Raw genomic sequence first — 26598 nt, forward strand, 5'->3', positions numbered from 1 at the left:
CATCTAGGCCAAAGATAATCTCATTTGGTGGGTAAAATGAAAATATGGCAGTTGATGATGATGATGCACCTGAAAGATGTAATGAGACAGAATTAGAAGGGATATTATCACCTCCTCCAACAACAATGCCATCATTATGTGCTAAGCAACTTCGGTATTAATGACAACAATGATACTATTAAGTAAGTATATGATCTTATATCGGATATGAGTAATCCAATGTTAAGACTTATAAGGACTTGTGCACGTCAGATAATTAAGGAGTATTGTTAACAATAAAAAGCTCTAAAGTGATCTTTTCAATGTTTCATTTATGCATCCTTTGCTGATTCTTGTCTTTAACTATGCATTAGTGCATGCATGAATCCTCTTTGACTCTATTGAGTTTATGCAGGGATTCACACAAATATAGACAATCAGTCAGTGTTATAATACTAATACCCAATTGAGATATGTTTTTAATTTATAATTTTGGGATACGATGAGGAAGGCTGAGTTGAAGACAACAGGAAAGAAGCTAGTGGAAACTTCTCACAACCCTAAACTGTATCGCACTGGAGACCTTATAGATGCTCGACAACACTTGCATTTCACAATGAGTATCATTACACTATACTACACCACACTATGCTAGACTTTACAGACTTACAATCCACTTGCACTTCTTAAACCATTACCAAAACTACATACTGATATAGAGCTTAAGCGAAATGAGATAAAGTGGAATCAAAACCACTTATAGTGATTCTTTCTGTATTATTTTTACTTTCTAGTGTTGTTGTAATTTAAAGTTTTAATTCTTTCTTAATTACTTTGATGCAGTGGAATATAACTAGAGATATGGTATCAGAATCATGAAGTAGAAGGAGAAAATGATCAAAACATAACTTATGAGAGAACTTGGAGATGACGAAGAAAAGTTACTAGTAGGCATCATCAACTTATCTGTTGGGCATAATCTCTCTAAAGAGCAATGCTCCCAGCCCCACTATAAACTTCTTATCCACCTCGCTAATGTTATTTGTTTCCACCTTCGTTTGCTCCTTAAGTCCATGGTACAATTCTGAAACCAAAATCTCTCTCTCTCTAAAGTTCTTAAGCTAAAAGTTAAGAGTTAGGACCGGTGTATAAGGGGATTGTAGGCTAATCTGTAAATGTGTGGCAGTACATATTATGGATAGGTGGATAGAACAAAAATCATATAAAGTGTTCAACCTAAAATTTGAACAGAAGAATTATTGTTGTGCATAGACCCTTTTGTATGTATTCATTTTATATTATTATAACGAGTAAAACGAGGAATTAGATGCCCATCTTTTTTTTTATTCTCTCTTGGCCTTAGGAATGTGGTGAAAGTTCTTGATGATATTTCTTTTCAAAATGGATTTATTCCAAGGATGTTTCTTGTATGATTTGGTATTATTATGATATTATCCATTGGGTAATGGGTTAGTCCCCTTGAAAATTGTGCTTATTTTCATTCTTTTGGGTCATTTTAGAAGATTTGATTTTTAAATTTTTTTTCAAAATAGGGATGTTTATTCTTAAGTGGTGATTGATAAGAATATGGTATCAGTACTTGAGATTCACAATAGGCTTCAGCTATTGTTTTATTCTGAGGAATTTTGAGTGGTATAATTTGCTATCCTTAGTAGGTGCTTTTTATTCTCATTCCCATGAAAACAAAACCCTTTTTAGGACATAGAACACAATTTTGACAACTACCTGGAAATTAACCATCATTTTTCAAGCTCTTGATCCTCTGTTATATAGGTCAAGAATATCAAGAAAGAAAACAAAAGAAATCAGAAATAGAAGAAAAGACCAACAAAACTATTTTTTTCTCTTTATAGTGAGCAGAAGAAAAGAGGGGAAGCAAGGGTGTTTACTACAAAGTCTAAAACATACGAGAAGAGAAAGAGACTTACATTTAATTTTAATCATAATTGATGCTTATAAAATAAAATAATCTCTATAAAATTATAAACTTAAAAGTTTGATTAAGCTAACCATATGCAAAAACAAAAACATCATTTGCAACTAAAGGCTTCAAGTCCTTACAGATGATGCTTTATATCATCTCCTTGATCAGTCAATCCATTTGCAAGGATTAAGTATGCTTTCAAAAATTGAAATTGGATTAGTTGATTTGGCCAATTTGGATCAAATTAACTAATTCTTCTCTATTTATAAGCGATTCTGATCAATTCCTACTTATTCAGATCGGAGTCTCTCTCTTTTTTATTTATTATAATTTTATAAGAATTTAAACTAATTTTGATTCAATTTAGATTCCAATTCTAAGGTTTAAAACCTTGATCAAGGTTATAAAGAGGAAAAAATAAATATTGAATTGGTTTGATTATGAATATCATTTTAGATTAAAATGTCGCTTTGGTGGGGGATTTTTAAGGTTTTTTGGAACCTTTAATTCAATTAACATTTTTATTGAGGGAAGATTTCTTTTTCTTTAAATGAACTTCATAGATGAATATTTTTGTTTATTGCATTACATTTCTTGATGGACATTGTGTTGTTATTATTTATGTCTTGGCTTTGCTTACCTAAAGCAATTACCTCTAAAATTAGGGGAAAAATCTGATTTTTTTTTTTTATTTGAACATCATTTTAAGTAAAACGAAATTTCAGTAGAGATTCTAAAGATACTCTAATTCCTTATTTATTTGCACTCATTATGGATGATCTAACCAGGCACATCCAAGACTCGATTTCATGGTGTATGCTATTCAATGATGATATTGTTTTGGTAGATGAAATTGTAGAAGGGATTAAATCTAAACTGTGGCTATGAAGATCAATCTTGGAATCAAGAGGTTTTATGTTAAGCATAACAAAGGTAAAAAATATGATGTGCCCTTTCACTCAAGCTAGAAGAGGGAGGGAGTGGTGAAACTTGGGGAATAGAAGCTACCTCAAAGATTGTTTTAAATACCTGCGTTCCATCGTTAACAAAGAGGGGGATATAGAGGATGATGTTGCCCATATGATTAAAGTGGAGTAGATAAAATGGTGAGGCGTGTCGAGAGTGTTATATAAAAAAAGAATGCCTATTAAACTTAAAGGAAAATTTTACAAGGTAGCTATACGACCAACTATGATGTATGAAGCTGAGTCTTGGGTAGTCAAGAACAATACTAAGAATAAACTAAGTGTAGCAAAGATGAGAATATTGAGAGGGATGTGCGACAAGGCTAGGAAAGATAGCGTATGGAATGATTTTATTAAAAACGATTTGGGGGTTGCACCAATCTAGGACAAGCTCCGTGAGAGCTAGTTGAGGTGGTTTGACCATGTTCAATGGAGACCTATAGATGCCACACTAAGGAAGAGTGACCGAATTCATTACTCGGGAGCCAGAAGAACCTAATATGACTATTGATGAAGTGGTATGAAACAATATACATATGGTGGGGCTCAATTCTAGTATGACTTCAGATAGAATTTTGTGGAGAACAAGGACCCATGTTGTGGACCTTATAAGGGATGTTCCCATGATGCATCTTTCTCTACTGCTTTACCTTCTTCTCTTATCTTCATTTTTCTTCTTTTTTAACCTCTCTTTTATGCTTCTTTATTATCTGATTTCAAGTATCTGATCCAGGTAGTTGTCACCATTTAGTTAGGATAAGGTTATGATTATTGTAAACCTTTAATTCAATTGACATAATTATTAAGGGAAGACTACTTTCTTTTGATGAAATTGATGGATAAGTGTTTTTTATTTATTATATTGTGTTATTCGGTAGGCATATTATTATTCTTTTTGTCTGTTACATTTGCTGAATTAAAGCAAATTATCTCTAAAGAGGGAAAAAAAAAAAAAAAGAAAGATATGACCAATTTTGTTGTAAAGATTATTTGAGAGCAAAGTGAGGTTTTAGTGGAGGATTCTTAGGGTCTTCTGGGACCTTTAATTTGGTTGTCATTCTTTTTTAGGGAATACTTGTTTCTTTAAATTAACTTGATGGATGGCCACCTCAACCCTCTCTCAGCCCCCTTGTTCTGGACCTTGGATCTCTGTTACCAGCCCCTCCCACCTCCCCTCTAGAGAAGGCCACCCACTCATCTTCATTCCTCCCTATATTTACTAATGACAAGAAGGTTGGGGTCCCTTCTAGATTGCTTGAGCCAAAAATTTCCAGATGGAGACACTATTTGAGCAGACCTCCAATAAGCTTATGACCAAGGTGGTCCCTGACTGGTGGGAAAGAAATATGCACCAGCCATACATCCATAATAAACACAATGAAGCACCATGGGAGGAAGATAAAAAGAAGAAGATTGAAAAGATAAGAGTATAACAGGGTTTTGAGACCTAAGGATTTTGGTAAGCATGCGATTGATGAGATAAGCAACAATAAGAACAACTTTAGACCAAAAGGGTTTAGGAACATGCATACCAAACAGAAGGCTGCCTTCTAACAAATGACGATTTTTCCTCTCAGCTACCCCATTCTATTTGAGTGTATCAACATAGGAAATCTGATGAATAATACTATTGTCAGTAAAATAAAAAATCTTATAGACCACTGTGCATGATCTACCCCTTTCTTAAACCGTACAATTTTGATCTTGGTTTCAATTTAGGTATAGACCATTTTATAATGAATGCATCATAAACATCACTCTTCTGTTTCATAAGAATGGTCCAAGTACAACAAGAAAAATAAAAATCAAATGAAATAAAGTAACGATGGCCAAACAATGGGATAGTGGGACAAGTTCCCCAAACATCAGTATACGCAATGTGAAAAGGAATGCAGATTTATTACCATAATAGAAAAAATATGAACGATAATATTTAGCAAAAGTACATGATTCACAATAAAATACATGAGAAGAAGGAAAAATATATAAATAAATAAGGTAACTTTTTCTTCATAGGGGGTTGTCCTATATATTGATGCCAAAACATCACAAAGTCTATAAAGCTACTATCACAACATCCATATGCATTGGACTATGGTGTGGTAAAAAAAGATAATTACAGCTGAAGTCATTAGAATCCACTCTTCTCACATCCACTGCCAATAATCCTCTTCATCACCAAATCCTAAACAAGATAGTGAGATGGAAAAAATTTTATACAACAATTTGGTATTTAGTTAAATTGCTAACAAACAAAAGATTCAAGGTTAAGAACAAAAAGAGCAAAATTATGTGAAATGGAAGAGGTAATGGGAATGTTGCCTTTACTAGAAACACTGGAGAATGTGTCATCAACCACCCGAACCTTATCCGTACTAAAATAAATGGAATAAGAATCATAATAATGAGATGTACCAGTCATGTGGTCAGTAGTACCAGAGTCAATGACCCACGACTGAGAAGTGGAGGGTGCAGATATGGAGACATGCATAGCGGAAGGTGAGGTATCTTATGAGGTAGATTAGTTGTCAAGCTGAGACATGAGTCAATGAAGCACTGCAATATCATCATTGAAAAAGGAGTTGGTATCTTCCTATGAGTATCCTCTAGGATCAGTCTCTGTTATAGTAGCATAGGCTGTAGCCCCTTCTTTGTGGCCACCATGTGTGGTAGTAGATCTACCACGAATATTAGAAGGACGGCCATGAAGAACCTAGCACATCTCTCAAGTATGCCCTTGTTTTCCACAATGATCATATTATCAGAGTCTATCTCTATCATCTCCACGGGATGACCCTTGGCCTCAGCTACCTCCACTCCATTCTCTATAGGTAGTAAAAGAAAGAGCAGAGCACTCAAGTGAGTTGCAGAATCTATAACACTTCTCATGGTCTCCTCACTCAATAGGTAGCTACACACGTCATCAAGAGATGGAAGAGGTGACCGGCCAAAAATCTGTATCCGGATTGACTCATAGTTCAAATTCAGCCCACCTAGTAAAATCAGAACACTCTCCTTTTCAAGGAACCTATAAACCTTGGTTTCATCTTCAGAATTGGACAATTGAGAGTCTCAATAATAATCATACTCCAACAAGAGTGCTATAACAATATTATAGTACTAAAAAATAATCGTGTTCCCCTGCTTCATGGAAAGGGCCTATTGAAGAAGCTGGTAAATCTTAGAGTCACCTATCCTGTCATAGGTCTTAAAAACACTATCCCAATTATCCTTAGAAATTTCCTTCTGGATAAATCTCCTGCCTATCTCAGGTTTTATGGGGAAAAGCATCCAAATCATAACATTAGAGTTCGTAATTTTCCATTTCTTGTAACATGGATCAGCAACAGCGAGAGCCTTATTAGCCTTAGTAATGTACCTTAGTTTTCCTCTACTTCACAAGGATAGCTTCACAGATTGTGACCAATCCAAATAGTTTTTACTATCCAACTTCACAAGAGAAATATGAGTATTATGATTATCAAAGACAATCGAATTGGGGTTGGTACTACTCTTCCCACCCAATGTAGCTTCCATAGGTTCCGAGAGATCAAATATGATTTAAAGATACCCCTAAAACAGCACAAAGTAGGGATGACAACCAATAAACAACTGGAGAGTATATACACTACCCAAAAAATTCCTTCCCAGCACTCGAGGACCAAAAGCTATAGTAAATAACTTAATATTCTCCAAGGTGTAGCATCATCACAAGGCAATACATGATGCTCAAATAACATTCCTTACAATTCCAAGGCAACAAGAAGCTAATATACACATTATTTAGAAAAAAAAAAGGCTAACAGTAGCTAGTTTCTAACAAAAAAAAAAAGAATTTTGGAGAGACACCTTTTTGAAGCACCATGCAACAACATGGGGTTTTGTAGGGGCCCCTGGGGCGATCCAAGGGAGCTCGGTTCCAACTTCAAAGTTGGTCGGATGATAGAGAGGGAGAAAAAACTTCCCAGGGCTGGCAGTAAAACTTCCTAGGGCTGGAAGTTGTTGATGTAAGCTCCAAGTGCCTATTTCTTCAAAGAAAAACTCCCCTTGATGTCACAATAGTCTTCTTTCATGCCTATCTCATGATTTCTTCAATCCTTTCACATGGTAGATCCTTCTTCAGAATCCCTTTGTAACCTAGGGTTCCAAAGAGAAAAAAGAAAAGTGAGAAACTTGCAGCACAACTCTCAAACCAACACCATAAGCTCTAATACCAAGTTAGAATGTCGAGAAGGAAGGAGAAACAAGAGAACAAGAGAATGGAGGGTTGTGGGGTCAATATGGGCCTGCGGGACTAGTCAGGCCAAAGGTATAGATACCCGTCGTTAGGAAAAAAAAAAAAGAGAATGGAGGGTTGGAGACGAAGAGGAGGAAGAAAAAGAAGAGTATAGTGAAATGTTCAAAATTATACTTGGTGATTAGTTGGACATTATAAAAGGAAGAATTTTCAAATACACTGATAGCAAGCCATGGCCTTTGAGGTTGTCCCTCTATTTTTTGATGTTTATAATCTTCTCTTTAATTTGTCTTTTTAGCTCAGACTTACAAATGAGGTAACTGTTCTTTTGGCCAAGTTAGCGATCATCTGTCTGTTTGCAATCCTGACAACAAAGTTTTCACTCATTTCCTCTAATCTTAACTTTTTCTTTCTGAAAAAATAATAATAATAATAGATCTTTTGCGGGTGGGTTATTTTGGGCTAAATTCGTCCTTTAAGAGAAAAGACTTGAAAACTCATTACCAGTGTTATTTACCTGATATCTAATTTTCTTTTGTGAAACAAAATGCAAAGTGGCTGATCATATACTGTTACCTAAAGTCCGAAACCCATGAAGCATTTAGAAACTCTTGGGTTCATTGAAGGCTCTGGTTCTTGAGGGTTTCTGAGGTGGATTGTGCGTTCTTGGTATATGCATGTATGAAAGTAAAATATGGCTAGAGATTCATAGCTGTCTTTAGTGAAGACCATTGTATAGCTAGATTATGGAGTTTTGTTGATCTCTCTGCTCCCCATCCTCCACAAATCCATCCTCAGGTAACCAGTTTTGGGAATTACTGTCCACCTTCTTAGGCAATCTAAACCTCCCTTTTTTTTATTTTAATGGGAGATTTTAATGAATTTCAGTAATCTTCCGAAAAACTTGGAGGAAGACCTCCCAATCCTAATTTCCCTGCAGCCCAATCTATAAGAACCTTAATGGAGGATTTTGTTTTAGAGGAAACTTTTTTTAAGGGGATATGGATAAACTTATAAACATAAACCTCCTAGCTTAAGGAGAGGCTGGATAGATATGTATGGCTACTGCTGTTTGGTTTACCTGTTGACCTCAAGCCTTATTCAAACTTTACCATCTATTAGATGGAACCATATCCCTCTTATCACTTCAAACAAATTTTTTTTGTCAAGAAACTACAAAAATCTGTTACCATTCTAGGTTGCTTTCTTTTGATCTTAATAATTTAATGCACCATTCTGTCCTGAAAAAATGTCAGTAGTTATTATGCAAGTTCACAGTTATTAGGCAAGCTCACTTACATTTGAAATAACACATTGAAGCGTTCACAACAGTAAAACTATGAACATAGTATGATTCAAACCAAACTCTCCATGCATCTTTGTTCTCCTCCACAACTCACGCAAAACCCATGTAGGGGACCATGGGTAATCATTTTAAGGTCACCATCGATGTGGAGACGAAATTTCACCTTTCCACAACATGTGCAAACACTAGCAGACCATGCGTAAGTAGTGCCATTTACTAGAAGTTGTTCTTTGCTAAAATTAAATAGAAATATATAGAACTCACAAAAAATAAAATAAAATAAAGTACAACAGTATTTGAGAAACTAGCCAATTAAGCAGCAGAACATTAATTACAAGCCCACGGGAGATTTCAAATGGCTTTACATGGTGTCCAAAATCAATTTTAATTTTGAACTCACTTCAATATATAAACTAAATCAATGCCAGAAAAATCACTCCCCATTTATCATTAGCGATTGAAAAGGGACCCTCTTTATCTCCACAAATGTTGAATATTCTCTGTCCATTGGCTGTTTCCATGGTTCCCCGTCCATCTGCATATAAGCATTTCTCCACTCCCCACCTCTGATTTCTAGCCTAAGTGCAGCAGCCTGAAAGAGAGCATAAATCCAAAGGAGTAACATGAAATCAGTAATATACCAGTCCCCAACTCTAAATGCTGATCAAAGTCACAATTATGGTTATTGACTAGTGCTAATCATCAATTCATTATGGACTACAACATCAAGCACAATATTTTGAAAGTTGAAGTCACAAAATAGTTTCTTAAACGATACTCTTGCATTAAAACCAGAAAACATGTAGATGCATCTTGACAACCACTAGAAAATTAGACCTTTCATCAAATATTGGTCTTTGTAGTTAAGAAAACAAAATAACAATTCAAGAGAATTGATTTGGCAAGAAAATAAAACAGGAAAATGCAAAACAGGATTTATTTTGCAGACTGTCATGGAAAAAACAAAAGAAGATGCATGCTTTTACTGTGGGCATAACTTTTCTCTTCATATTTCAGCACACTTCCTTTGGGGGAGGGGATGTTTTACACACATGAGAAGCTTTAATGCAGGAAATTGTAAGGAATGTCAGGAAGGAACCAGTTAACTTATCAACCAGCAGGCCTGACTCCGAATGTAAGGTCTGACTTTAACTCTTTTTATGCATCCTGTCAAAAATTTTGTTTCTTACTGAGCTTATTCCCTTGAATACAATTATGAATTCTTTCCCTATAAGGATCGAGTAGTAGAAAACCAACAAATATACAAGAACATAATATTAGGAATGGTCAATATTAAACGCTTCTGTTTGTTCCTCTTTGACATTTTCATTTATTTCATTTGTTATTCAATTAATAATCAAAGATTGATTTATTTATTTTTCTTAAACTGTCAATAATATAAGATACTCAACCATCCCCCTCTATAAAACACGGCCCCTTCATTGATTACAACAACAATCATAACCTTATCCCAACTTAATGGAGTCAGCTACATGGATCCAATATAGGAATAGGAATATAAAGAGACAACATAAGGCAAGATGAGGTACAAAGCAGGTAAACGTCGAAGTCAAAGCATCACAGGAACATCCCCTACAAGGGGTTGTCAACTCGGGTCCTTGTACTCCACAAAACTTTATCCGTCGTCATACTACAATCTAGTCCTACTATATGCATGTCTTTTCTTACTACTTCATCAATAGTCATTTTGGGTATACCCCTACCTCTTCTGGCTCTATCCAACTGAATCTAGTCACTCTTCCTCATTGGAGCATCCATAGGTCTCCATTGGACATGGCCATACCACCTCAACCGGTTCTCGCGGAACTTGTTTTGGACGGGGGCAACTCCCACATCGCTTCTAATGCAATCATTCCTTACTCTTATCTCTTTTGGTCTTGCCTCACAACATCCTCAGCATTTTCATCTCCGCTACACTCAGTTTATTCACATTACTCTTCTTGCTTGCCCAACATTTCGCTCCATATGTCAAGCTGGTTGTATAACTGTCCGGTAGAATTTTCCCTTAAGTTTGATAGGCACGCGTTTGTCACGTAACACTCCTGATGCACCTCTCCATCTCATCCATCCCACTTTAATTTTGTGGGCAACATCGTCCTCTATGTCACCTTCTTTGCTAATGATGGATCTTAAGTATTTAAAACAATCACTCTGAGGTAGTTCCCATTCTCCAAGTTTAACAATTCCATCCCCTCCACTAGTTTGGCTGAAGGGGCACATCATATATTCTGTCTTCGTTCTACTTACCATGAAGCCTCTTGATTCTAAACGTGATCTCCATAGCTTCAGTTTAGCATTAATCCCTTCCACTCTCTCATCTATAAGAACAAAATCATCAGCAAATAGCATACACCATGGAACTAGGTCTTGTATGTGCCTTTCCTGATTAAGGAAGTTTATTCTCCACCAAATATTAATACATAAAGGTTTGACTGCCCAATCATATGTTTTCACATTCAAGTATAATTCATACAGGTCCGAATGGACAATCGTCTTTTCACATTAAGCTATTCAATGTAACCAAATAATGATACCACTAAATGACCCACTTTAAATCTCAATAATATATAAAATAGCTACACTACTTAAACAGATTAAAAAATTAAGCTCCGACTTCAAAATCCACATACATTTATTGACCAATGAAATAATTGTATCTGCATCATGATAGTCGAGTTTTCCATGTATCAGGCCTAGAATAGTCCATACTAGGGGGTATCTGCAGTACCTGTGCAATATGTTTGGCAGAGATGAGCTCCACCATGACAAATGAAGCATGCCATCCTTGCTTTAGGCCAAAGATTTCAAGAAGGCCATCATCTGCATGGGCCTCAACAAAGCCTCTCTGAAGAGTAAATAATGAAAAATTTGTTAATGACTACTCCATACAAATCAAAACAATTAGTAAGAATTCCATGAAAGTAAAATGATCCAACTGTGACTAATTTTCAGATGTATATATCAGTTGGGTTGAAGAGGGGGGGGGGGAGCAGAGAGTTATGTCAGACCAAACATTTTAATAAAACTGGGGAACTTTCTGACAGAATAATCCTGGTCTGTCAGAAATCATTTGTCAGTAACACATTGTCCTATGATCATGAGCTTGACCAGAGCCCAAGAAACCATATACCAGGCTATCTTCCACCCAAACCTCAGATAGTAACACATCCAACTCTCAAATTTAAAAATTTCAACTAATTTTTTTTTTTCATCCAAATGAAATCCAATCCTTCCTCGCATCCGTCTTCCTAACCATGTTATGATGCAGCAACTTAGGAAAAAACAGCTGAAAAAAATATATAACTGAATCCCAGACGAAAATATTTAAAAGAGGGAATGCCCAATGGAAAACAGAGCCAGAAAAAGAATTGGAAGCTTACAATTGAGAAGGACAAAAAAACAGGCGGTGAAGGTGAAGAACAGCAGCACTTACCAGTGGCCTAGTATGTCCATCAGTGCTTCCATGACATTGGTAAGTCCCACATAAGAAAACAGAGAACTTGGAGTATGGGTTTAGTAAAAGTAGGATTTAAAGTGGGGCAGTGATCATTAATAACAGGGAGCTACCTCAAAGTGATGATTTTAGATATCTAAGACCAATAAATCTAATGAAGAAGAAAGAAGGAGAGGATAATACTGCACATAGAAGTAGAGCAAAGTTGATGAACTGGAGAGGAGCTTCCTAATCATTGCATCATTGACATGTACTAATACTTGAAGGAAATTTTTATGACAGCTTAAGAAAAACAATGATGTGTGGAGCTGAATGTGGAGTGGCGAAGAAACAAACTAGCAATAAAATTAGTGCAGCTTAGATGAGGATGTTGAGATGGATGAGTTGTTAAAAAAAAAAAAAAAAAAAAAAAAAGAAAAAGGGGGACACATTAGAGGTAATCTAGGAGTAGCTATTGTAACAGGATCAGAAACTAATAACCTGTATCAGCACAAGACAATATGAAGAGAAGAAGAAGAAGAGAAATCTAGAGACAGAGGAGAAGAGAAGACTGCTGATAGAAGGAGAAGACAGAATACTCCTACCGTCAGTCCCTTATAACTTTATATAATAGGTTAAACCAATAATACAAATAAAATGACAAACTTACCCTTGTGTACGGTTGGTAAACATAAAGAAGAGATAAAAGACAAGTAAACTAATCTACCGCAGGGTATGACAAGTATACCCCTGCGGTAGCTAATAACATAACTCAACAGCTATGATACGTGCTTAGTTGAGAGAAAGTTGTTTGAGTGGCATAGACATAACAATATAGACATCTGAACGCAATGGTTAGGAGGATCACCATGATTCAGATTGGAGGAGCTAAAAGAGCAAAGTGCAGACCTAAAATGTTTTGGGAGAAGTAAGCAAAGAAATGCATGGATTAGGGTTGACAAGAAGTATGGCTTTGAATAGTTTTGACTGAAAAAATATAATCCATGTGACCGACCCCATTTAATTGGGACAAGGCTTAGTTGAGTTGACTGTTGAGGTGAAGTTCAAATATATTTAGTATATACCAATCTAGAAGCATGAATTTCCGATTTCTACTGAAAATCTTGGGGATGCATGAAAGAATTTTCCATTCTAGTGAAAACCTTGGGGATGCATGTAAGATGACAAGCCAAACTCTAGATGACTGTTTGTTGTTGTTGTTGTAGTAGTACATTATCCACAAATTAGTTTCCAAATGTATCCAGATCAGGAACCCCCAGTTCTTATTTCTGTGCTTGTCAAAACTCACACTATGATATTAACTCATAACATAGTAGAAGGCCAGAACAGAAACGCTTGTTATTTCTCTGCATTTAGTTGTATCATAATTAAGTTTACTGTAAACGTCACACCAAACCATTATTGGTGAAACTTTATTTTCAACTAGAGAATGTCCATACGCATGGTACAAGGTCGATACGTATCGAGATTGGCCATGTCAATATGATAGTATGATACAGAACTGATACATAAAAATATTTATATACAGAACTGATACGGACCAATACACTACCGATCTGGACTGATCACAGGCTGCTGAAACCCAAAAATCCTAGTTTTAAAAGAATAATTTCTTCTTACTTTGATTTTTTGTCCAAAACCTAAGTAGATCCCCTCTCCACTTAAAAAGGACCTAGGAGATCTGAATAACTTCTTCTTAATTTATTAATAGATTTGATATTGCACTTGCTATGAAGATTTGAATGACAATGGTGTAGATAACCTTTTTTGGTTAGATATCATTATTTATTTCTTATGTATGGTGAAAAATGCTCAAAAACACTTGTTTTGCATGCATCATAAGCATATCAATGTGCATCTACTGTCTCTCTGATATGTCTCTTAAAACTAGCTTTCCGATAAGCTGCCCAATTCCGATACTTGAAAACTTGTCCATAGGTCAGTCTAATGTGCAAAGATGCATACCTTTTCCAAATACTCTGGCTTTAGATTACCCCATGGATTCCTTCCACTCCCATAATTATGAAGATTTAGAGCAACTATTGCCCTAACACTGCAGAACGAAAAGAATCTCAATAAGTCATATAACAAAGATTTGAGAAATGAAATTTCTTTGATATAACATATGATTTTTATTTTTATTTTTATTTATTTATTATTATTTTTTTTTAATATGGTAACTTAGAAAAAAAAGTTACAACAGAAAATAACAATAGTTAGCAGCGAGGATGAAAAGAGTTGACCACAAAAAAGAGAGTAATGACCGATACTACCACCACAAGACAAGAAAAATTACTAAAGTGAACATTTGGTTTTCCATGGCCATAGTAACTTTTTGTGTATTCTCTATGATAAAGAAAAGAACGAATATAGCAAAACTTAGAAATATATAATATATTTGCATGTATGACTCTATAGTCCATAGGAAAAAAGAGGGAAGGGGGGGGGTGATTTATTCATCCGGAACACATACGAATCCAACTTAAATGTTTCAGATGATTAATTTGAACTATCCTTGATATGAAGGATAGAACAATTCTTTGAAGAGCGTTATAGGACCATTAGGCAAAACTGTCCATACGGAAGGAATCTGGAAGTGCAAGGAGATTGTCAGTTGAAATTTGGAATCTAATGATCATTATTACTTCTCATGGAGTGGTTGTCTACAGATGGCTGATAATGAACAGCAAGTAAAGTTGCTTTATTTCAAATGGGGTTGCACCTCAAACAAGGTGACACCTTATGGGTAACAGAAGAGGAAACCAAACATTATATTACATTTTGGTTTCAACTTTCTTCTGTAATTCTTTCACTTCTACCAATGGGTCCATTAAAGCTTAACCTTGAGTCAACCCAATCACAGGAGGGAGGAGAGAAAAACCAAACAAAACTCACTTGATTGTAGTCATCGAAATCACCACAAGAGCTCTCACTAGAATCTAGGGCTCTTAAATTCAGAAACAATATGATGTTTATAGCTATTCCAAGTGCACCTGAACTCACAGCAGTGGTTCACAATTTCTATATATATATTTTTTTTGTCTTCCCACAGGGAATCTTTTTCCCAATGTCCTAAAATAACGAAAAGAACAGGGCAATATGAGAAAACCATGAATAATTTCCAGAGTTAACAGTAGGAAATGCTAAATATGCATGACTAAATACTTTTTTTTTGGGGGGTGAATAAATAATTCATTACCAAGAGGAAAAGGGAAAAACTTACAGCCCCTTAGAAGGGGAGGGAGAGGAAAGAAACAAAAGCCAAAACTCAAGGAGAGGAGACATTCCTGATGATGGAGCTAGGAAGCTCCCAGGAATTTACACTGTGATGATTTCTAGGGGAGGGATTACAAGTAGTTGAAATCAGAGAGATCTTAGTCTTGACATCAAAATATATGGAGCCCCAAATCTTTTCAAGAGAGTGAGAGTTGGAGGTCTATTTCCTATGATTTCCTTCCATCCAAATTTGGTTTATGGTTGCACAGAAGGCGAGCTTTCTCACAATGTCACAGATGAACTTTCCCTGAAATGTCATACCCATCCAAATCCATTCCTGATGAAGCAGAAGAATTCTCCTATTGGTTGGCCAACATTTATCTAGGATTCCTTTCCAAATAGAGAAGGAAATAGTGCAAGAGAAAAAGAGATGGTCAATGCTTTCAATTCATTACCACAAAGGAAGCACATCGAATCTGCTGGAATGCCTAGCTGAATAAGGAAAGCTTGAGTAGGCAAGGATTTAGAGAAGACTCTCCATGCTGTGAAGCTTTGGCGGGAAATGTGGTGCTTGAACCAGATGAGCTTGTGCCAAGGAGAGGGAGGCCCATGATTTCTGACAAAATCCTAAGCAGCCTCTGCAGTGAAGAGCTGAGATGAGGTAGGCTTCCAGGATTGAGTCATAACTTTGCTAGAGGGATTCCGGAATGACTCACAATGAGTTCCAGATATTTGCAAGTTGGGACAAGGATTGAGCCGGGGGGTCCAATTGCCAAAGGATAAAATATCTGCCACATGGGCAAGCTTGGACAATCTCACTATAAATGATTCTGGGACTTGTGGAATGATATAGAATCCCTTTGGGATGCTAGGGTCAAGCCATAGAAAAGTGTAGGCCCCATCCCCAATTTGAGAGAAAATGGCAGTTGAGATAGATGAGCGGGTAGCTATGATCTTGCGCCAAACCCAAGATGCTTCTGAGGGGGCTTTCACTGTCCAGATAGAATCTAACCGAAGCAGGTAAGAGTATACCCAGTCGACCCATATACTCTTTTTCTTATTGAGCAGCTTCCAAATCAGCTTGATGATACCAGCTGAGTTGACATCCTTGATCCGCCTCAGGCCAAGACCTCCTTCCACTTTAGGAAGGCAAACAGCAGCCCAACTAATAGGCCTAAGATATCTTGAGCATTCACTTCCTTCCCAAAGAAAAGAGGCCAAAAATTGATTCAAGCTTGGAAACGGTGGATTTTGGCAACCCATTTATACCAGACCAATAAATGTAAGAAGCTTGAAGAACCGATCTGATGAGCTCTAAACCATGAATAATTTCCAGAGTTAATAGTAGGCAATGCTAAATATGCATGACTACATACTTATTATGACCATGATTCGAATTTTGATAGTTACAGAGATTTTGGGGAGAGTTAACAGGAACATTATATAGTAAAGGAAACATTGGAAATTTTAAAAAGAAAGTGAAAATATAGGAAATTTTACAGCATTTTATCAAAAGGAATGTCAATATACACAAAGTAAAATAGTTACCACCCAAAAACTACATTTATATAGAAGCAATTAAAGTAGATCTCTAAGTCATCGAGTTATGATACCTATGAGCATGGTACTGGCATTCATATTAGTTGGTTGCAAACTTGCAATTACATATAAACCGCAATTATCATAAAACTTTTATGACTATAAATGTAAATATGGCAGTACATCTGTTTATGCATAACCACTCAACATAGACTGGTGGTTTTGGATATGTCTCTCAATACGTAGAAAGGTAGGACAAGGGACCTATTCGCCCTAAGATAACGTGGTGGAGATTAAAAGAGGACATTCCCTAGATACATTTATTGATAAGTGCTCAAACAAGAAAATTGGGACTTTGAGGAAGACACCAATACGATGTGAAACGAGACGACGATATGTATTAAAAAGGTTGCTAAAGAAGTTCGAGGGGAAGTGAGAGGTATTTTTTAGGATCCTAGGCAAGGATTGAAGTATCGGTATCGGTCGCCATATCGGTCGGCCAAAATTAAGATACGTATCGAAGAGTATCGGAGATACGCTAAAGATACACACATAAATGGATAGGAAATATTTTTTTAAACACTTTTGCCTAAAGAATTTGTTAAAGAAAGCTATTGATAACATGTATTATGCATAAACACTAAATTGAGGGTATCGCACTAAGAATTCAAGGTTTGTAGTTGTCCTATAAATGTAAAATCCTTGTTCCTAACCTTGATTTCCACTTTAGTTAGAGAGAAATATGGCTGACAGCAACTTTGGAACAAAACCCCTCAAAAAATCCATTATATGACCGTAGCGCACTGTATTGGTACATATCGATACGTACCGATACGCACCTATCGATACATACCGATACTCACTGATACGTACCAATCGATACATACTGATACTCACCGATACATACCGATACATACCGATACGTACATTTCACCTCGTTTTTATATTTTTAATAGAGTCGTATCGATGCATATCGTATCGTATCAATGTGTATCTATGGTGTATTGATGCATATCGGTATGTATCATAGGATATATATCGATACGAAAGGATTTTAAAATTTTCATGTATCGTATCGGTGTGTATTGTATTGGTCGGATAAATTTAAGATACGTATCGGAGGGTATCGTATCGGTATCGGAGATACTTTAAACCATGATCCTAGGGAGACTTGGTGGTGAGATGATGAGGTCTAGACAACCATTACGACTAAGAAAGTTAGTTTTAAGACATGGTAAAAGACTAAAGAAGAAAAAAAATAAAAAGAGGTACAATGCTTCCAGAAACGAAGCTAAGAAGATTGTGGGGATAGCAAGGGTGTAGAAATATGAGGACCTCTATAATCTGAACACTAAAGGGGTGGGGGGAAGCTATCTATAAGATAGCTAAAACTAGAGGGGTAGAGATTTCAATCCTGTAAGATGCATTACAATCAATGATGGTAGAGTCCTAGTAAGGGATGAGGACATTATGCAGAGATGGGAAATGTACTTCTCTGATCTACTAAATGGAGACACTTCCAGTAGGAGTGGCCCGGAAGAATGCATACTCATCAAGACATCACATGCCATAAATATATATATATATATATATAAAAGGTTGGAGTGGCTGAAGTTAAGGAAGCCTTCATAAAGATGAAAGTAGGCAAGTTAATAGGCCTTAATGAGGACCAATTGAGGTGTGGAAGACTTAGGACTATATGGGGTATTTTGGTTAAGCAACCTTTATAACACGATTTTGCACACAAGGAAAATGCCAGATGATTGGACGAGATGCAAAGTAGTTCCGGTTTAAAACAGAGCTGCAATAACTCATCATAATAATGGTGAGATTCAGAGCTGCAATAACTCATCATAATCCAAAACCTTATCCCAACTTAATGGGGTTGGGAAAACCTTATCCCAACTTAATGGGGTCGGCTACATGGATGGTGAGATTCAGAGCTGCAATAACTCATCATAATCCAAAACCTTATCCCAACTTAATGGGGTCGGCTACATGGAGATTCCAAGCAAGGACGAGTGCAAGGATCCATGCAAAAAGATTGACGGTATATGACTAATTACAATAAGTGTCGGCTGTCAACCTGACGCAACACTAGAAATCAGTCACAGGTTTATAATGACAGACTATAATAAGGTACCGGCTGTCTACCTGACATACCATATAGATCGGTCAAGCCAAAGCGTCCTATTAGTTCTTTTTTATTCTACCTCTTAATTCTATTTCAAAACATGAATAGAAGATGGTATACCCCTTCAGAAAGAATAGCATTCTTATTTATCCAAAAAAAAATGCAGCATTTTTTTATGACATTAAAAGAGAGATAACAGCTGACTATTCAGAAGCATCCAAGATTTGGATATGCACTTCACCCGATAAGAGGGTCTCACCAAGTGTCAATCCATCTGGGATTGTACTAATCAGATTGCTAGGCACCTGATTGATGTGCTTTCTTCACAGACCTTTGCCTAGATTCCTCAGTGCTGCAGTTGCACTTCCATGGCTAGACCGGCTTGACCCAGACTGGAAACTCAAATTTCAACGAATCAGGTCCAAACCTAGTTTTGGTTCCATGGAGATATCTCGGCATTTTTTCTTGGGAAAATTTCTCACTCCCCTATACTTACCCTATATTCACTTGAACTTCCTACTCTGTTTTCTGATTCCCCCTGAAAATCAATCTTTCACTTCACTTTCTCCCCTGCTAATTCTAAATCCCTTTGTTAGGAGTTATCGAAAGGGGGGAGGAGTTGGTGATTAGCATTAATCACAACTTCACCTTGTTTCCTCTTCTTTATTTATTATTGTGTTTTCCCTTTATGCCCTAGTTAGGTTATGCACTACATGGAACATAATAGGGGGTCAAACTCTTACGGTTATGGGGGAGGAGTCAGTGATTAGCATAAATCACAACTTCCACTTTTTTTTTTTTTTTTGAGTGAATTAGTAAATGCATTAAAAGAAAAAGTAACCCAAAAAGGAGACCAAAGTCCAAAAGGATAGCAACCAAGGCTCAGTGGGCTTGAGGAGTGGAAGACATGTCATTTGAGACATGTCTAATACAACACAAAGCCGAAAACAAGAGCTTGAAGCCCAACAACTTACAATTCAAAAGCCTACATGGGCTGAACAGGAACCCAGAAGCCCAAAGGAGGAGAAGGGGCAGACTAGGAAAAATGGAGGTAAGGTTCCACTAAACTCTACCAACAGGTCTCATCACAACTTCTTCCAGCCGTTAAGACGTGAATCGGGATTCTGGCGGAAAAGGCAGGCACGATAGTGGGGCACGGGCCTTGAATCTAGCCTCACGAAGGTGACAGCAGCGAAGGGGGGGCTGGCCTTGTGGACGGCTTCGGCGAGGCGGCTGTCGGCCGTGCAAAACTGGAAACCTTGTGGGTTGCAAGCCTTGCGGAAAGCATGCCAAAGTCGCCAGGACACCGTTGGTCTGTCATGTAACAAGAGGAGAGCATGGCAAGGTCAGCCACCAAAGCACACTCGAACATCGCGACTCAAGGATGAGCGCCAGCAGACCCAACGAGCGTCAACGGAGGGGGGGAGGAGCCAACGAATAATTTTGGGAGCTGGTCGGAGCAGCTGACGGTGACAAAACTATGCTCGAACAAGTAGCAACTCCCGGAAGAGCAGCGGCATATCAGAGTTCGCCAGCGGAAGGGGGAGCCAACGAATCCAGCAGGGAGGATCAGGGACCCAGGCAAGACCAGCATCAGATCAGAGACGGGAGTGGAAGGAAAGGGGAGGCGGCTAGGGTGGATCGCGACCTCTCGGGTGTGAGAGACCGAAGAAGAAGAAGAAGCAAAAGAGAAAGAAAAGCGATCTCCCGGACTCATGAGACTGAAGAAGGAGAAGATAAAGAAGAAGGGAAAGAAAAAAGTTCAGAGGAAGAGGGAGAAGGAGAACAGGAAGGAGAGTATAAGATGTGAGGGAGAAGGAGAGGGAGAGGATGAGAGAAGAAGAGAAGGAGGGGAGGGGGAGCAGCCCGGCAGGAGGCCAGGCTGCTCCAGGCAACGGCATAATTAGGGTTCTCTATTCTCGGGAGCAATGGTTCCGACTTCCAACTGTGATCGGTGGTGAATCTTATTGAGTGGACCGTGGGTCATGAACTTCCAGTTGTTTCCTCCCCTTTATTTATTATTTTTGTGTTTTCCTAATTATGCCCTTGTTAGGTTATGCACTACAAGGAATAGAATAGGGGGTCAAAATCTTACGGCTGTGACTCCCAAAGTCACAATAGCCTCTCTTTCTCATGTTCCTCCCTATTCTCTTTTATTTCTTTCGCTTCTTTATTTTTTACATGGTATTAAGGCTATATCCTTAAGCACTACTACCATAGTTGTCAAGGCGTCACCAAGGCCACGCCTTGGCATCCAAGAGGTTTGCCAGGGTCCTAGGCGGCTGTCGCCTTATATTTTTTGACTTATTTATGCCAAAGTAAATGAGCTATTATTCATAAATAAGCAAATATCCCCCTATTTGAATCCAATAAAAATATTTAAAAATAAAATTTCAAAAGGATAAAAATTCAATCCCCCAATCCAAGAACAAAAACTGGATTTTTGGTTGTAGGGGCAATATTCAACTTTCAAATGTTGGGGTTTTTCTCAATTCTGAAAATTTTATAAATCTTATCATGGCAAAACATTGCTAAAAACCAAAAGTCCGATAAATTAATTTTTTGTTTTAATGTCTTTAAAATTATTTTCATTCAAGCGATTTTAACAACATTCGCGCACTTTAAAATAAATTTGACCAGAACATAACTTTGTCATTACAACTTAGATTTAAGTAATTTTAGACTTATTGGAAAGCTGGTTTTATGTTATACCTAATACAAAAAGTCTCATGTAAAAATAAAATCATTTGACGAGTAAAACTTAATATAGAGTAAGCGAATTTCTCTAAATGTTAATTTTTTATAACTTAATGTGACTCAATGTTGATCTTTGATGATTTGATGTGGCTTAATGTTGATTTTTGATGACTTGATGTAGCTTAATGTTGTTTTTTTATAATATAAGATATATATAGTGTTGGTGTACGATGTCTTGTATTCCATCACAGTATAACCCAGGGAATGCTGGTGCAATGCCTCAACAGGTAAGACGACGGTCCCGCTAACCGGTTAACGAGCCATGAGGGTTGCAAGGGGGTAGGAGGCCCCCTGCATAGTAAGGGGTGTAGGGGGTGCAACCCCTGCTCGAATTTTTTTATTTGAGGGCAATTGTGTACTTTTCGGATTAGAGGTTTTCATTATATATTTGTAGCGAGGGTTTCTTTCTCTATAATGCAAGTAATACTAAGAGGTGTGAGGACGAGCACTGTAACCTTACTCTCCATTAACAGTCAAGTAAGATCTCATCTCACCGGGGACGACAATCTTGCTGAACCTCGTAAATCTGTGTATTGTTCTTGTTTTTTCCATTATCTTCTGCATCGTTTTAGAGTTACGTTTTTACATGTAGCATACTAAATAATGATAGAAAATAGTGAAAAAAAAAAAAACACTTGGTCGCATTGTTCGCCTTTAAGGCGGGAGCCTTGTCGCCTAAGCACTTAAGCATCCCTCCAGCGCCATAGTTTGCTTTGACATCGTAGCAACTATGACTACTACACATTTGATCAAGTTCGGTACTTCGGTACTACTACATCCAAACAAGCTCTTTTTCTTTTGGTATGACTATTATTGATACAACCCAGAAGCTACATCCAAACAAGCTCTTTTTCTTTTGGTTTGACTATTATTGATACAACCGAAAAGAAGCTACATCCAAACAAGCTCTTTTTCTTTTGGTTTGACTATTATTGATACAACCGAAAAGTTGTACCTACATTTAGAGCTGCAATAACTATAGAGGCATAAAACTAATGATTCATACTATAAAATTGTGGGAGAAGATTATTGAAGCCCACCTAAGAAGGGAAACTACTATCTCGGAGAACCAATTTTGTTTGCCAAGAAGATCCACGAAAAAATCTATTTACGTAAGAGGCTCATAGAAAGATTTAGAGCCAGCATGAAGGATCATATGGCCTTTATTGACCTAGAAAAATCTTATGGCAGTCCACACAGAGCTAATCTAATATATACTAGAGAAGAGATGTGTATCGAGTAAATATGTAAATATAACTGAAGATATATATATATATATATGAGGACGTGGTGACTAGTGTGAGACCTGTGGCAGAGCAAGATAATGAATTCCCAATTACATATATGAGGACGTGGTGACTAGTGTGAGACCTGTGGCAGAGCAAGATAATGAATTCCCAATTACAATTAGGCTACATCAAGGATCTACTTTAAGCCCTTATTTGTATGTGCTAATCATGGATGATTTAAACAAGAACATTCAAGATGAGGTTTTGTGGTGTATTTTCTTTGTTGATGATATTGTTTTGGTGGATGAGACAAAAGTTGGGATTAACACTAAGCCAATGCTAATGAGAGCAACCTAGGAATCAAGAGGTTATAAGATAAGTAGAATGAAAATGGAATATATGATGTGTAACTTTAGTCGCACTACGTTAGATAATGAAATGGTGAAGATTGAGAGAGGTACCATAAAGATGTCATTTTAGGTCTCTTGGATCAATCATAAATAAAGAAGGTGACATAGAGGATGATGTTTCATAACGGATTAAAATGGGATGAATGAAGTGGAGAGGTGCGCCTGGGGTATTGTGTAACCGATGTATTCCTTTAAAGATTAAAAGAGAGTTCTATCGACAATCATTAGACTGGCTATGATGCATAAGATAGAATGCTAGGCAGTTAAGAAGTGTCATATCGATACAATATGTATAGCAAAGATGAAGATGCTAAGAGGGATGTGTAACAAAACTAGGAAGGATAAGGGGACGACCATATCAGAGCCTATTTGGAGTTTCCTCGATTCATGATAAGCTCCGAAAAAGGTGTGTGAAGTGGTATGGCTATATTTAACGGGAGCCTGGGGATGCGCTAGTAAGGAGCAATGATCTAATTCAGATTAAGGAGCTAAAAGAGATAGGGGTAGGCCTAAAATGACCATAGGAGAAGCAGTGAAGAAAGACATGCATAGTTTAGGTCTTGTCCCAAGTATGACCTCGAACATATCTAATTGGAGGGCAAGAATCCATAGAGCCAACCCATTTAGGTGAGATTTTACTGATTTATTGTGTTGCATCCCTTCCCTTTTCCTTTCTTTCTACTTTTCTTTTGCTGTTTTTGATTGGATATATGTAGCCAACCTCATTTAGTTTGGATAAGGCTGAGTTATTATTGTTGTCTATTTACACATAACCAGATGGGTATTTCTCAAGTTATTAATTTTTCAAACTTATTTATATTTTTATAATTAAAATGTTTTATTAATTAAAAATGTAATTTCATAAAGGTAATCACATGGTGGAGTTTCTTCTATGTTATTGTTGTTGATGTTGTAACAATATTTTTATGAAGGTAAGCAATAAGCAAATAAGTGTTTAGTAAGCATGAAATTGGGACATTGTACTACCTCCCCTTACTCTTGGTTGATCTATTTTTTAGGTTTTTAGTCTTTGAATGTATAAGGAATTGAAACAAATAAGTGTTATTATTTCATAAATTTTTTATAAAGTATTATGTCATAAAGTAGTGTAACAGTTTTCATGCCCTTAATGAGAGAGGCTAAAACCATCCTTCATTGCTATTTCTGATGAAAGGATAACAAAATGAACAGAATCCTAAATTTGGGATGAAATTGAATGATTGAATAGTAAGATACTTGCTTTGTGGTCTTCAACTCCTCTTTACACATACTCCCGGAAGCGAAACGCTAAGCGACAGAAGAGAAAGGAAGAAGCCTTTGCTAGGCGTTGCCTTGGAGCAACCTGGCCGTGAGGCTGGGCTGCTCCCCCCTCTCCTTCTCTCTTCCTCTCCCTTCGCCTTCTCTCTCTCTTCTGTTTGAGCATCTGGGGTGGGTTGTAGAAGTTTTTTTTTTTAGCCCATGTGGGCCCTAGTTGGCTGGTTGCTGCCCTTTATGGGCTTTTGTTACCCTTATTGGGTTTGTAACTTCCCCTTTGGCGCTATATTTTCCATCCCTGTTCTTTTAGTGCATTTACTATTCACCCCCCCCCAAAGAAAAACAGATGCTTGTTCTTTATTAGATAAATGACTATAGATTATAGAATATGACGCAGTGTAGGATACCTTTTTCAGCAAGCCCATGCTTCTCCCTTCTGGTCATGGTTTAAAGTATCTCCGATACCGATACGATACTCTTCGATACGTATCTTAAATTTAGCCTACCGACACGATACATGAAATATTTAAAATCCTTTCGTATCGATATATCCTACGATACATACCGATACACCGATACACACCGATTCAATACAATATGCACCGATGCGTTCCGATACTCTATAGAAAATATAAAATCAAGGTGAAATGTACGTTTCGGTATGTATCGATACGTATCGGTGAGTATCGATATGTATCGATCAGTACGTATCGGTGAGTATCGGCACATATCGGTGAGTATCAGTATGTACTGATACAGTGCGCTACGATCATATAATGGCCAAGATAGGTAATTTTTTAGAAAAACACGATTTTTTTTAAGGGGTTTTTGTTCCAAAGTCACTACTAGCCATATTTCGCTCTAACTAAAGTGGAAATCAAAGTTGGGAACAAGGATTTTACATTTATGGCACAACTACGAACCTTGAATTCTTAGTGCAATACCCTCAATTTAGTGTTTATGCATAATACATGTTATCAATAGCTTTTTTTAACAATTTTTTTATGCAAAAGTGTTTCCTATCCATTATGTGCGTATCTTAGCGTATCTCCAATACGATACCTTCCAATACGTATCTTAATTTTGGCCAACCGATACGGCTACCGATACCGATACCGATACCGATACTTTAATCTTGTTCTGACTTGGTCATTAGCAGGCACTTAATTAGAATGGTATATGGAAGTTGTATTCGGATAAGTTTTTTAGATGTTTTCCTCAAATAAAGGAATTACTTTGTCACCTGCCCCGTTTACAAGTGAAAATATGTAATATTTTGAAGATTAAAATTAATATCAACCTAAATACATGTCTTTAGTTCGAGTGAGTAGAAGAATCATTAGATCATTTTCTTCAGTCTGAACTTGTGAAAAAAAATATTTGTGTGAGTTTTTATTTTATTTCCCTTTATTCCTTATTCTCCTAAGGCTTCTACAAATAAGGTGAGATCTAATCTGATGGTGCATTTATGGGGTGCTTTGGAGGTCATGCTTGTATAGAAGATGCCTCCTTTTATGTGTTGGAATTTCTCATTTTAGCAAACAAAACTCAGAAAGAGTACAATTAGTTGTGATGGCTGCCTATGAACAATCTTGATTCAACTAGTATTCAGAGCTAAGGGCAGGTAGGTTGGGGGGATACACATGTTCGCTATCATTTCATCTAAAAGCTCGAATTGTTAAGGAAGGACAATGTTAATGTATACATTAACACTCCCCCCCACGTGCAGGCCAAGATCCCATGGTCCTTGCACATAGATCTTGTGCAACATTTCTTCGTGCGGCACCAAGGGAGAAGAAGTGTTGGCCATTACTCGATTTTTGCATTTCCCAGGAATCGAACATTCGACCTCTCTGCTCTAATACCATGTTCACTATCGTTTCACCTAAAACCTTGAACTGTTAAGGAAGTTCAGCGTCAATGCATATATTAACAACATGGACAATATGTAAATAGTTCCAGACACTTTCTGGGGTCAATTGAAGTGAATGATTGCTTAGCGTTGGAGTCACTTACTCCTAAGAAGCACCTAATGTCTTTTGATCACATTTTGCAAACTCTCTTAGAAGAATAAGAGAGCAATGGCAAAGGGCTCTTTCCGCCTATGCAGTGGTGCGGGTTCGAGTCCTGGGAACCAGCCTCTCCGTAAAAG

The 26598-nt window shown here is 37.1% G+C and overlaps 1 protein-coding gene across 1 annotated transcript in view; it reads right to left on the minus strand.

Annotated features, from left to right (window-relative positions):
* Window positions 1-8644: 8644 nt before the first annotated feature.
* LOC122086544 (diacylglycerol kinase 4-like) overlaps window positions 8645-26598 on the minus strand; it is a 52809-nt gene continuing 34855 nt past the window's right edge. Inside the window, exons 9-11 of the mRNA XM_042655447.1 lie at window positions 13873-13960; window positions 11182-11298; window positions 8645-9024 (exon numbers count right to left, since the gene is read on the minus strand). Coding sequence (XP_042511381.1) covers window positions 8866-9024; window positions 11182-11298; window positions 13873-13960 — 364 coding nt within the window. The 3' untranslated portion in view covers window positions 8645-8865. The remainder of the gene's footprint in view (window positions 9025-11181; window positions 11299-13872; window positions 13961-26598) is intronic.

This window comes from Macadamia integrifolia, chromosome 8 (genome assembly GCF_013358625.1).
Source record: "Macadamia integrifolia cultivar HAES 741 chromosome 8, SCU_Mint_v3, whole genome shotgun sequence".
Classification (NCBI taxonomy): domain Eukaryota; kingdom Viridiplantae; phylum Streptophyta; class Magnoliopsida; order Proteales; family Proteaceae; genus Macadamia; species Macadamia integrifolia.